At 30.9% G+C, this 11,537-nt stretch overlaps 6 protein-coding genes across 6 annotated transcripts; 3 read left to right on the top strand and 3 right to left on the bottom strand.

The window, feature by feature from the left end:
• Positions 1 to 394: 394 nt before the first annotated feature.
• Positions 395 to 808, top strand: MZM1 (Mzm1p; the record flags this gene model as incomplete). Its single annotated transcript, XM_064859012.1, has 1 exon — positions 395 to 808. One exon carries the CDS (start codon positions 395 to 397, stop codon positions 806 to 808), a length of 414 nt encoding a protein of 137 aa, XP_064714228.1.
• A 569-nt stretch (positions 809 to 1,377) lies between these two features.
• On the top strand, positions 1,378 to 2,331 carry URA1 (dihydroorotate dehydrogenase; the record flags this gene model as incomplete). The annotated part of the gene is made up of 1 exon (XM_064859011.1): positions 1,378 to 2,331. The coding sequence occupies one exon, from the start codon at positions 1,378 to 1,380 to the stop codon at positions 2,329 to 2,331; it is 954 nt and encodes a 317-aa protein (XP_064714227.1).
• Positions 2,332 to 2,764: 433 nt separating this feature from the next.
• On the top strand, positions 2,765 to 3,862 carry RSM28 (mitochondrial 37S ribosomal protein mS46 RSM28; the record flags this gene model as incomplete). Its single annotated transcript, XM_064859010.1, has 1 exon — positions 2,765 to 3,862. One exon carries the CDS (start codon positions 2,765 to 2,767, stop codon positions 3,860 to 3,862), a length of 1,098 nt encoding a protein of 365 aa, XP_064714226.1.
• Positions 3,863 to 4,054: 192 nt separating this feature from the next.
• VPS3 (CORVET complex subunit VPS3) lies at positions 4,055 to 7,009 on the bottom strand (the record flags this gene model as incomplete). The annotated part of the gene is made up of 1 exon (XM_064859009.1): positions 4,055 to 7,009. The coding sequence occupies one exon, from the start codon at positions 7,007 to 7,009 to the stop codon at positions 4,055 to 4,057; it is 2,955 nt and encodes a 984-aa protein (XP_064714225.1).
• A 459-nt stretch (positions 7,010 to 7,468) lies between these two features.
• On the bottom strand, positions 7,469 to 9,361 carry PUF6 (Puf6p; the record flags this gene model as incomplete). Its single annotated transcript, XM_064859008.1, has 1 exon — positions 7,469 to 9,361. One exon carries the CDS (start codon positions 9,359 to 9,361, stop codon positions 7,469 to 7,471), a length of 1,893 nt encoding a protein of 630 aa, XP_064714224.1.
• Positions 9,362 to 9,842: 481 nt separating this feature from the next.
• On the bottom strand, positions 9,843 to 11,033 carry SEC20 (Sec20p; the record flags this gene model as incomplete). Its single annotated transcript, XM_064859007.1, has 1 exon — positions 9,843 to 11,033. The coding sequence occupies one exon, from the start codon at positions 11,031 to 11,033 to the stop codon at positions 9,843 to 9,845; it is 1,191 nt and encodes a 396-aa protein (XP_064714223.1).
• Between the last annotated feature and the right edge of the window lie 504 nt (positions 11,034 to 11,537).

Raw genomic sequence — 11,537 nt, 5'->3', positions numbered from 1 at the left:
GCATAATAATTTTATAGAATTACGGCTAGAAATTTACTGTATAACAAATAAATATTCTTAAATTCTATTTATTTCATATGTGTATATGAATATAAATATGTTGTATATATATGTGTCACGAGTATCCTTTGTTTTTTTTTTTTTTTTTTTTTCATTTTACTCCTGTTTGTCATGGCAACATTTTCAAATTTCTCGAAAGTAGAAAAAAAAAAAGTGGACATTATTATCTGTATTCTAACTAGCATAACGTATAAACCGAGCCATACTCTCCATCTGTACCACAATCTTCTCTTTACCTCTGCACTTGGTCCGATCCAACCATAGTTGCAGCTGAATTAATAGCTAGATTATACTATCAAAGGAGTAACAAAGTTATCCAATTTATTAAATCAATATGCCCACTCAAAGTTCTATATTAACAACTTCTCAAAGGGCCCTTCAAGCTTATAGACATTGTCTAAGAGCCACCAGAGTTGCATTCGATGGCGACACAAAAATGCTGCTAGCTTCAAGAAACCAACTGAAACAAGGTATGATAACCCCCCCAGAGAATCAAAAGGACTTGTCTCCAGAGGGGAGAGTACAATTATTGGAAGATATTGCATTGTTTTTAAGACACAACATTGTTCAAGGACGTAGAGTTAGCACTGATCCTGTGACTTCCGAACCACAGTACCACTTAAATATTCATAAAGATACAGAATTAGGAGACAATGATTCTATTAAGATGAAGACGAAGCTAAAATGCCGTTCTTTCCCCAAATCTAGTACTAGTTGTTGCAGCAGTAGCAGCAATAGTACTAAATAATTATGACAACGGTGACATGAAGTAATGAAAAGAATAAAAATAAAAAAAAAAAAGAAGATATGACCATTATCACTATACTCGTCGTTATTCACTTCCAACTTCATATAATTTATCCAAATGGGCACAACACAAATATCGTAGCCCTAAGTTTCCCAACCCTACATTTCTCGGAAATCTCCGAAGATACAAGTAAAAAAAAAAAGAAATATAAAAAAAAATTTTCTTTTCTTTTTTTTTCTTTTGTTCGAATTCTCGATGAATAAATCAATTATAGCGTAGTATTATGGGGGGGGGGAGGAGAGAAGGCCTACATTATTACTATTATAACAATGATTATGTGACTCTGGAACATCAGCACGAGGTTAATCGACATATATATATATATATATATATATATATATACTCATCGTCTTGTAAATATTTATACTTTTAGGGATTTATCGTGTTCTTACATTCGAGGCATCTTTCTTTAACAACCATTGATTTCTGCCTATGTCGAATAGTGAGAAGTTATTAACACTGTCATCGAGACAAAACACATTAAATTCCCAAAACACAATACATATACAATGTCTGCTGATTTAACTACGAAATTCTTTGATGCTACTTTTGCCAACCCATTCATGAACGCTTCTGGTGTTCATTGTATGTCTATTGAAGAGTTAAAAGAATTGGATAACAACTCAAATGCAGGTTCTTTCATCACAAAGAGTGCTACCCCAGAGTTTAGACAGGGGAACCCAGAACCACGTTACTACTCGGTTCCATTGGGCTCTATCAACTCCATGGGTTTACCTAACAAAGGCTTCGACTATTATCTAAACTACGTCATCAAACGTCAACAAGAAAATAAAAATGATAATAAACCAATTTTCTTCTCTGTAGCAGGCATGTCTGTAGCAGATAATTTGGAAATGTTGGAAAAATTACAAAACAGTGAGTTCCATGGTTTCACTGAATTAAATTTGTCATGTCCTAATGTCCCAGGTAAACCACAAGTTGCATACGATTTCGAATTGACTAAAGAGATCTTGACAAAAGTTTTTGAATTCTTTAAAAAACCATTAGGTGTCAAATTACCACCATATTTCGATTTTGCACATTTCGATATGATGGCTGCTATCTTGAATGAATTCCCATTAGCATATGTCAACTGTATCAATTCCATTGGTAATGGGTTATACATCGATGTGGACACTGAAACTGTTGTTGTTAAACCAAAGAACGGATTTGGTGGGATCGGTGGTGATTACGTGAAACCAACTGCATTAGCAAACGTTAGAGCCTTCCAACAAAGACTAAGACCAGAAATCAAAGTTATTGGTACAGGTGGTATTAAATCAGGACAGGATGCGTTTGAACATTTACTTTGTGGTGCAACAATGTTGCAAATCGGTACTCAGTTGGTCAAAGAAGGTCCATCTGTCTTTGCAAGAATTGAAAAGGAGTTGAAGGAAATTATGGACAAGAAAGGCTATAAGACTATTGGTGAATTCCGTGGTAAATTGAAAAGTATTGAATAAATGTATCCACGATAGTTGTTAATTCCATTTATATCAACCTACATATCTACATACTCATACATTATATACATGAACGCCACCAATAATAATGAAATAAAACCATACATAGTTTGAATACAGACATTTTATTGATTGATTAATTGATCGATGGATTTCTTCCTTTCCACACGTGTTACGGTTTATTAGGATTAGAGTTTGATGAGATTCACAATTTCTTGAGGTGTATGGGTGTATAGATAAAAGGAATTTCGGTAGAAAATAAAAAAAAGGAAGAAACTAGAAATGCAGAGCTTAAGGATCCTCGAAAACTATCAACTTTCTCTATGTGTAAAAGGAAACATACTCTTCAGATAAGATCTCCAAGTTCCCACAAGATTGTGTATATTGACCATACATATATACAAATAAACCCAGACAAAAGAAAGTGTATGTTATGAATAAATTGGTTGCAGTTCAGAGAGTGCCTCGTGCTCTCTACAGCACTGAGATTACTCAAGATTTCTTAAAGGATCTATTAGATAGAGCCAAAAAAGCTACTACTTTACGAAGTACTACACCAACTAAGCATGTAAATAATTCTAATAAACAATTTACCAAGGGGCTAAAACACGGCAAAAAGAAATTTACTGCTCCAAAGAGGTCAAGACAAAATTTTAAAAACAATAATAACAATATTAAAAATACTAATTTAGACTTTCATCCTATGACTTCTAAAGTAACTAAAGAGACAATTTCGACTAATTTACCCAAACAACCACAATTTCAAAAGACTAGTAGACAGATTGAAGGCATGGATACCGACTTACTTGATGTGCTAGATAATACAGAAAAGGGTAAAATTTCTTCAACGACACCTACGGAAGAAAAGTTAAAATTACAATCTAACAGAAACAGAAACTCTAACAATAGAAATAAAAATAAAAACAGAAATAGAAATACAAATAAATTTGACCAGCCTTCTGGGTTTATATATAGAAAACCCATCTCTCCAACATTGAATAAAAGTTTGGTTAAATCACAGACTGTTCCTAAAACTTTTCAATTAAATCCAATCAATCCAAATAGTTTGTTCAAATTCTATCCATCCTTAAATGTTAGTACAAAGACAAGATGGATTAACTTCATCTTGAATTCAATGAATGAAGCTAATTTCCCATTGTATCGTGAACCAAATATCTCATACGCTAAACTAATTAAAGATCAAATCGAGGGACCAATTAAACCAAATCACATCTTTACTGTAAAGACACCAGGCTTTGGTAAATATATTTATGAGAATTCATATTCGGTTAAATTAGAAAGAGAACCCCAAGTGGAAAATATAAATGTCACTCTTAACAAAGATAAATTCAGTGAAATAGTTCTAGGGAAATACGAGTCGATAGCAACTGAAATAGATTCCTCTTTTGATAATCATGAGACAAGAGTGAAATTAAGTTTACAACAATGTGCAGGCTTATCAAATACTGATAAAAAATGGTTATATGAAGTTTGCTCTGGTTCTATTCCATTGACTCAAATTAGTAAATGAATCTGAAGGATAAAAAAAAAAGAATAAGAGTACAATCATCAAATATATTTTATACCTATATCTGTATTTATATACCTTTGTTTATCTATTCCTTTTGAATGTAAAATTCTGTAAATAATATGTAACTCCATTGAATATTAACATTATTCTCTTTTTAAACATGTATATATCTAACTGTGTTTTTTATTATCTCTAATCCTCTATCTTATCCACGATGCCTAAAACTTCATTGAACCTATTTAATTCACTTTTCAAAAGCATCTTTTTAATTGTAACATCCTCTGCTAATGACTTTTCTTGGTTTAATACAGATATAAGGAATGGTGATATAATTGCAACTGGCGATTCCTTTGGAATTATATCCCGAATCATTTCAAGTATCAGAGACTTATTATTTTCATAGATTTGTCGATGCTTAATTAAAATTTTACAAATTAATTCACTAGAATAAGGAATTTTTGCTATATTTGTTATCCATCTTAAAACTTCTAGTATGTTAAATTTATCTATCCTTTTATCAACTTCTTTGAAATCATTATATTTCAATGCCTGATTTAAAAGTTGTTTATCGTTTAAATGATGACAAACTAATTTCTTGTGAACATTTCTATCTTCATAATCAAAAAAGAATAAAATTACTAAAATATCATGTGTATAATTGTCGTCTTTACTAAATTTTATTATATGTTCATATAATTGATTCGATAAATGATCATCACCTTTACAAAGTTTAATGATACGCTCATATTGAGTCTGAAATCTGGAAAATTTTGAATCATACTTGAACTTGCACCTGAGATATTCCAAAATGTTTGGTTTACTATAATTTAAATCATCACGATATTCATTAACAATTTTTTCAAAAGCGCCTGATAAAGCTTCCTTAATGATTATCTCGTACATCTTTCCAATGTAATAATCCATTAAAAAACCTTTGTCTTGTCTATCTTCAATGCCTATAATTTCAAGTATATGGACTTTTAAACTGATATTATCTATTAAATCTAAAATAGCGTGATAATCTATATGAATATCTGACATCAGTTTTAAAGTTTTTTTTATTATTTCATTATCATTTTTATTCTTATCACTATGATTACCATCAAAAGACTCATTTGTAATAATTGTAGCAAGATCAGTTAAAATATTGTTTTGTTTATAATCATTTGTCAAGTTGTCAACGTTTTTTATTAAAAAATTGAGTAAATTTAAGTATTTTTTATCTTCCTTTAAAATTGCAATTACATCGTCAACCATGCCTTGTTTTATGTATATTTCTGTCAATAAGGATTTTTGCTCAATCGTATTATTGTCTTTAATTGTCTTAATAATTGCATTTAAACTTATCTCTTCGAAATCATCTAAATTAATTTTAATTTTAGAGTTTAATTGTTGCATAAAAATATTCACATCAAGTGTTATCATTATAATATTATATTCAATGAAATCTTTATCGTTAGAATATTTCTTAATAAGATATTGTTTCATGATTTTTAAATACTCCAAGATTTCTGATTGTGAACTTAATTTATTGATTACCTTTAAAGATTTTAATTTATTTATAAAAGATAATAACCCGTTAGGACACCAACATTCCCCCAGTATTATTAGATCAAACAAATATAATAATATTCTTATATCAATATATTTCATATCCCAACACCATAGCTTAATAGAATTTTTATCAATTATATCACAATGCAACAGTACTAGCAGATGGTGCAATAACTTCAAGTATTTTATTTCTACTTGTTGAATTCTATTTAATTGAGCATTGTTACTGTTGGAAGTCAAATACTTTTCGATATTTACTATTTGAATTTCATTATAATTTTTAATCTCCATAAAAAATGGCATTTGGAAAGTTTCGTATACAGCAAAATTATCATAAAATATTAAATTTGTGCTGAAATTGATAATATCTTTAATAAATGCCTTCTCTCTATCTATTCGATACTCTACAGTAGTAGGAGGGCTTTCCTTGATAACATCCATGTTTAATTTATTATTTGATATTACTAGTGGAGAAGACCTTAATTTATCTATTATTTGATCTATTTTTTGTAATCTTTTGTCATCTGCATTTGTTAGATAAGCATCACTATGGAAGAATTTATTCACTTTGTTAAACATTAGTCGAATATCCGTCAATCGTTCATTATTGATATTATTATATTTTATAGTCTGTATCAGAATTGGATTTTCATTGCTTACTAATTTGAAGATATCTATTTCTTGAAAATCAATATTCACCATCACATAAGGGAAAAAAACAACGATATCTCTTGGATAATTCCTTAATGCAATTGTTCCTTGAGTAATATCACCATCCAAATTTATCACAAGAGCCATAGCTTCATTTTCGTATGATGAACCACCTGAACAAACCAATACCTCTTTCGAACTAAAATCTGCAATAATTGGTATTAAGCCATTACTACCAATTTCATTAGGAGCACTATCGGTCTCAGATACTTTAAATAACGGAACTTCTTTATTTGCTAACATATCAAATATCATGTACTCATTACGTTGGGCTAAAATCAATTTATCTTTTTTAATTAAGGCTTTTCTAACATCACATAGGTTATCAAACTTTTTTAATAAATTGAAGGAACTGCTAGAAACTTGATATATTGCGCTATGATCTAAAAAAAAAACCATTATACTATTTATCATATTATTCTTAATAATTTGAACATCGTTTATGCTCCTTAAGCATTTTGAATTTGGAACTGGTGCAAACTCTGGGAGTAAAAAAAGTGTCAAAATCCCTTGACTTAAAACACCTGCTCTCTCAATTGATGGAAGTAAGATAATTTTGTCTATTGGTTCAGCTTTAGAGTCGTCTAATTTTATTCTTGATACAAGAAAATAATTCCCAGTTTCAATTTCAAAATAATGGAGCAATTCACCTGTTTCTGTCCCTAAGTAGATATGCTCTGCGTATGATTCACAGCATGTATAATTCAGCTTTCCCGATAGATCTTCGATAATAGGTAATAACGAGAATGGACCATCTGAGGCGTCTAGACTAAAATCTGACACCTTTATTTCTTCTTGAGTCTCTAATTCCTCATCTTGCTCCTCCTTTATGATAGTCTTGGAATTATTTTCAAACTCTTCAATTTCTCTAACTTCACTCATTACTATCTCAAAGTTTATCTTTTGCAAATACTTTTTTATATTTTTTTTTCACCTACTTGTCTATATTTTATTATCCTTTGAAAATTGTCATTTGTGAGTTACTTACTTAGTTGGTTTAACTGCTATTTAAGGTGTATAACATATATTATTTTACCGCTAATCTACTTTATGCAAAAATGTATAGAATTTTTCTTCCTAAATTTCAACTTTATTTTCAAAAGTTGTCGGACCGATTTCTGAATTTATATAATGTTGATTATTTTCATATTTAATATACAAATAATTATGGATGTGTGCTATCAAATACACAAACATGCATAAGTGATAACCTAGATAGATGGTTAGAGATGATTATATATAACTATTTAGATAAAAAGATTCCAATAGCAAAAAGGTATTCCCTTCTTGATTTCTTATTACTTAATTATAGTCTCTTTCTATTTGCTTTTTTTATTAAGTTTAATTCAATAACTTGAAAAGTAACTGGGCACCTTTATTGACAGTCTCTTCAGAAACATCGATATCTTGTTTGATACTGTTCAAGTCATCCAACAATTGCTTGCCTTCATCCTTTTCATGTAATGATTCATATAATGCAACGATAATAAAAGAACTATCTTTGTTGTTAATCCATGTTAATAAATTAGAAGAGTCTACAATTTCATCATAAAATTTACAAGCAAATTTTACACCAAGACCTTCCACCTTAATTAATGGTTCAATTTTTTTCTCCTTGTTATTCCATTTACCACCTTGTATTAATGATTTTAACAATCTTGCAGAAAATGGTCTATGAATTGGATGTTCATCTTCTGTAATATCACCTTTAAACGCAATAGAAATGGATTCCACTAGTTCATGGAATTGTTTCTTCCCTCTATCATCTAACTGTTCATATAAGTCATCGCTTGTTAATAATTCAGAGATGAATTGAGAACCGATATTTGCTGACAATAAATCAGAATAATCCTTGTTAACAATTTTTAAGATCAAAGGGGCAAATTTATTTAATAACTGTTGTCTTCTAACCAATGGATCTTTTTTAGAACTCTCTTTAGACATCTCAATGTATTTGTTCAATTCCTTTTTAACATTAGGAGCAAAATATTTCCCATCTAATTCCAACAACATATAAAGGAATGGTCTCCTACCATATTTGTTCAAGATGAAATCTGTTAAATGTTCTTTCACAATATCTGAGAAAGTTTTGAAGATTAAAACAGTGTCATCTACAGTTAATAATAATGTGATAAACACTATATTACCATGTTCGTTCTTAATCAATTCTTCTGCATGTACTTTTAATGCTTTTAATATTAATTTTCTCTGTTTAGCCGTGGCTTTAGCTATTAATGTACATGCTACTTCAGAACCTTCAGGAGTGTGAACTAATTCAGCGAATTGTTCATGCAACAATTCTATCATTTCATTAATTTCCTTTTGATTTGCGATCTTTATCATTTCTCTCATAGCAGCATGTAATATCTGAAACCCAGTAGATCCTTTTTCCACCGAGGCAGCGATGGTACCAATCAAGTTTCTAGCAATAATGTTTCTCTTTTCAACAGATTTATTACAAACATTTTCAATGGTCAAATTAGAGTGTTCATCTCTAAAAACAGCATATTCAGACCCCCAAAACTCTCTTATCATTTGTTGTCTTTGCTCATTTGTGGCATAAAGAACATATAAATCTTCTACGACATATGCACCTTCCCTATGTCTCATCAATTTTCTCAAATTACCATGTAATTCATTGATAATTAATTGTTTAGAATTCCTGGATCCATAATGTAATAGTTTGACTAAGAGATATTTACCATATGAAGAAGTGGCTAACAGGTAAAATTTGCCCTTTAATGCCAAGACAATTTGTTCACGACGTTCCTTGTTTGAGTATTTAACTAAAGTTTGTACAATACGTGAAGCATCATGTTTTAGGACCAAATCAGAGATTTTATCCTTAGCGACATCCCAGATTTCATTAGACAATTTATCACGAATATTTTTAGGTAATGGAGGGCTCTTACAACGTAATTTTTCCCAAATATGTTTAATATGTTGGATCTCTGAACCAGACTTTCTTTGTAATTTTCTTTCCTTTAATAATCTTTTTTGTTCAGCGTGGTTAGAGGAGCTTTCTTGTTTTACAAAATTATCATTTTCAGCTCCTTCCTCTTCCTCCACATCCTTTTCATTTTCTTGTTCTGGATCTGCATCAAGATCATCTTCTGACATATTATCTAAGTTATCTTCATCAGAGGAATCAACAGAAATCCTTGGCTTCTTAATATTCTTTGCTTCAAAATCTTGACTGTTCACAGAACGTTTCTTGCTAGTAGTTGGAGCCATGGCTAAAAAAAAAAGAATCAACAAAATGGGGAGAAAAAAAACCTTATTTCCTACTTACTTGACTGGTTGTGGTGTTAAGGATAACAAAATATTATATGATGAAATATCAGTGTAAGTTACACTACAAATACATTTATGTATAACGACTATAATCAATTAATTCTAAAACTCATCTCATCACCAAAAAAGAAGGAAAATGAAAAAAAAAAAATATTTTTATTTTATTTTTCAATCATTTCACACGAGCAACATATCGATTGATTTAGTTACAGGTGAAGCATTCCATTATTGTATGCAAAGGAGATTGAAGTGAATATTATTTATTCAAGATGGAGACGAAAATGATGTAATTATGCAATACTTATATATATATATATATATATATATATCTGATGTCTTTCTTATTTATATATTTAGGAAAGTTAGAAATTCATATTTTTTTCCTCCACCTTTGTAAAATGTTATCTAATATGATTGAATATCACAATTCGTCATGTAAAAGGATCCGATTAATTGCATCATCTACGGCCTGTTCAAGAGACGCAGTAATATCCGTTGCTGTATTAGAATTAGTTAAACTTGCTCCAGTAGTCATTATAGCATCTGTTATTGCATTTGGAACTGTAAGAATATTATCTTTACTTGTAAACTTTTGCACAACACCGACGGAGACTAAGATACCTTTGAAAAATTTGAATAAAAGCCAAAGAAACAATTTTGTTGGACCTTTAAAAATACGTCTCCAGACCACCCACGAGATAACCAGGGCCAGAAAACCTAGGGAAATATAAACGTCTCTTTTCTCTTGGTTGGATGCTGTCTCCAAAGATTTGACCAATCTATTGGTCTTATTGAAGACGGTTTCCAACTGTGAATATTTATCCTGGATCTGGTTCAAGGACTGGGTCTGTTGCTTCAAATTATCTAAATTTAGATCACTCTGCAGGATACTTGACTGCAATAGAGTGTTGGATTTAATTAGATTGTTTGTCAGTTGCTGGGTCTTATTCAATAATTGGTCTCTTGTTGATTGTTTATTGCTCTCTGTGTAATATTCAGGTTTCTGTGGTGATGATGATGATAATGATGATGGCGATGGTCGTAGTAATGATAGTGGTAGTGGTGGTGATTCAACGGAATTGTGCGTTAACTTGGTAAGTTGGTCGAGATTCCCATCACGGATCGACAAGATGGTTTGTTTCAGTTGTAATTTGTAACCATGCAACCAATTGATATGGCTCAAAATCTTGAAATATGAATCTTCTAAACTGAGGGGGTTAGAATTGTTTGAATCTATATCACGTAAACCAGATATCATTGTATCACTTGGACTTAAACCATTTTTGGTCAACGACAATTTATCATATTTTTTAAAGGAGGGGCTCCTTTCCCAAGACAGAGTCAAAGAGGATATATTAGATTGATTGAATGCGACTATTAGAGTTTCAATAAGGGACTCAAACGTGAGGGTATTTTTATTAATGAGAGACAGGGTCTCATTATCCACTTCATTGACAATAGATACATCGTTGTTCCCTTTGTTACTGTTGCCAATTAATTGATCCCATTGAGACCATAGCTGACCTTTCAAATTGACCAATTCTTCTTCAATAGAGGAATAGAAGGTGTTGTTATCATGCAACATTTTGGTATCCGATACAGTCTCACCCATTCTAATACTTACTTACTGACTCGCATATACATACACACCGAATAAAAGTGGTTGGACAAATATATGATTATGTCTATAACGCACACCCTTTCAATCTTATGCAGCAATAATATAATAGTAACATAATAATGGCATATTATTGTTACTACCCATATGTCAATATTTGATTTATCTTTTTTTTTTTTTTTTTTTTTTTTTGTTTTTTTTCTCATCCATCGGGTTTTTCGTTCTGCTTTACAACTTTCTTTTTTTTTTTTTGATGTTCTATTTTTGGTCCCTTTTCTGCGGTGCGTAAACGAAAAATCGAACATATGAAAGGGGAGCAAGCAAAGAGTAAACGAGGATGCATGGGTGTGTATGCCTATAGGGTTTGTGCAGTTTGAATTCCATCGAACAAAACCCAGAGGGGACCTCTTAGGGTTTTGTGTTCCAGTTGGATTCACGATCGGTTTCTACAACTACTACCAACTACTATTAATACACATTCAGTCCTGCTGTTGTGGG

This window comes from Arxiozyma heterogenica (assembly GCF_036370985.1).
Source record: "Arxiozyma heterogenica strain weizmannii chromosome Unknown scaffold_20, whole genome shotgun sequence".
Classification (NCBI taxonomy): domain Eukaryota; kingdom Fungi; phylum Ascomycota; class Saccharomycetes; order Saccharomycetales; family Saccharomycetaceae; genus Arxiozyma; species Arxiozyma heterogenica.
This window is presented reverse-complemented; position numbering and strand designations above follow the sequence as displayed.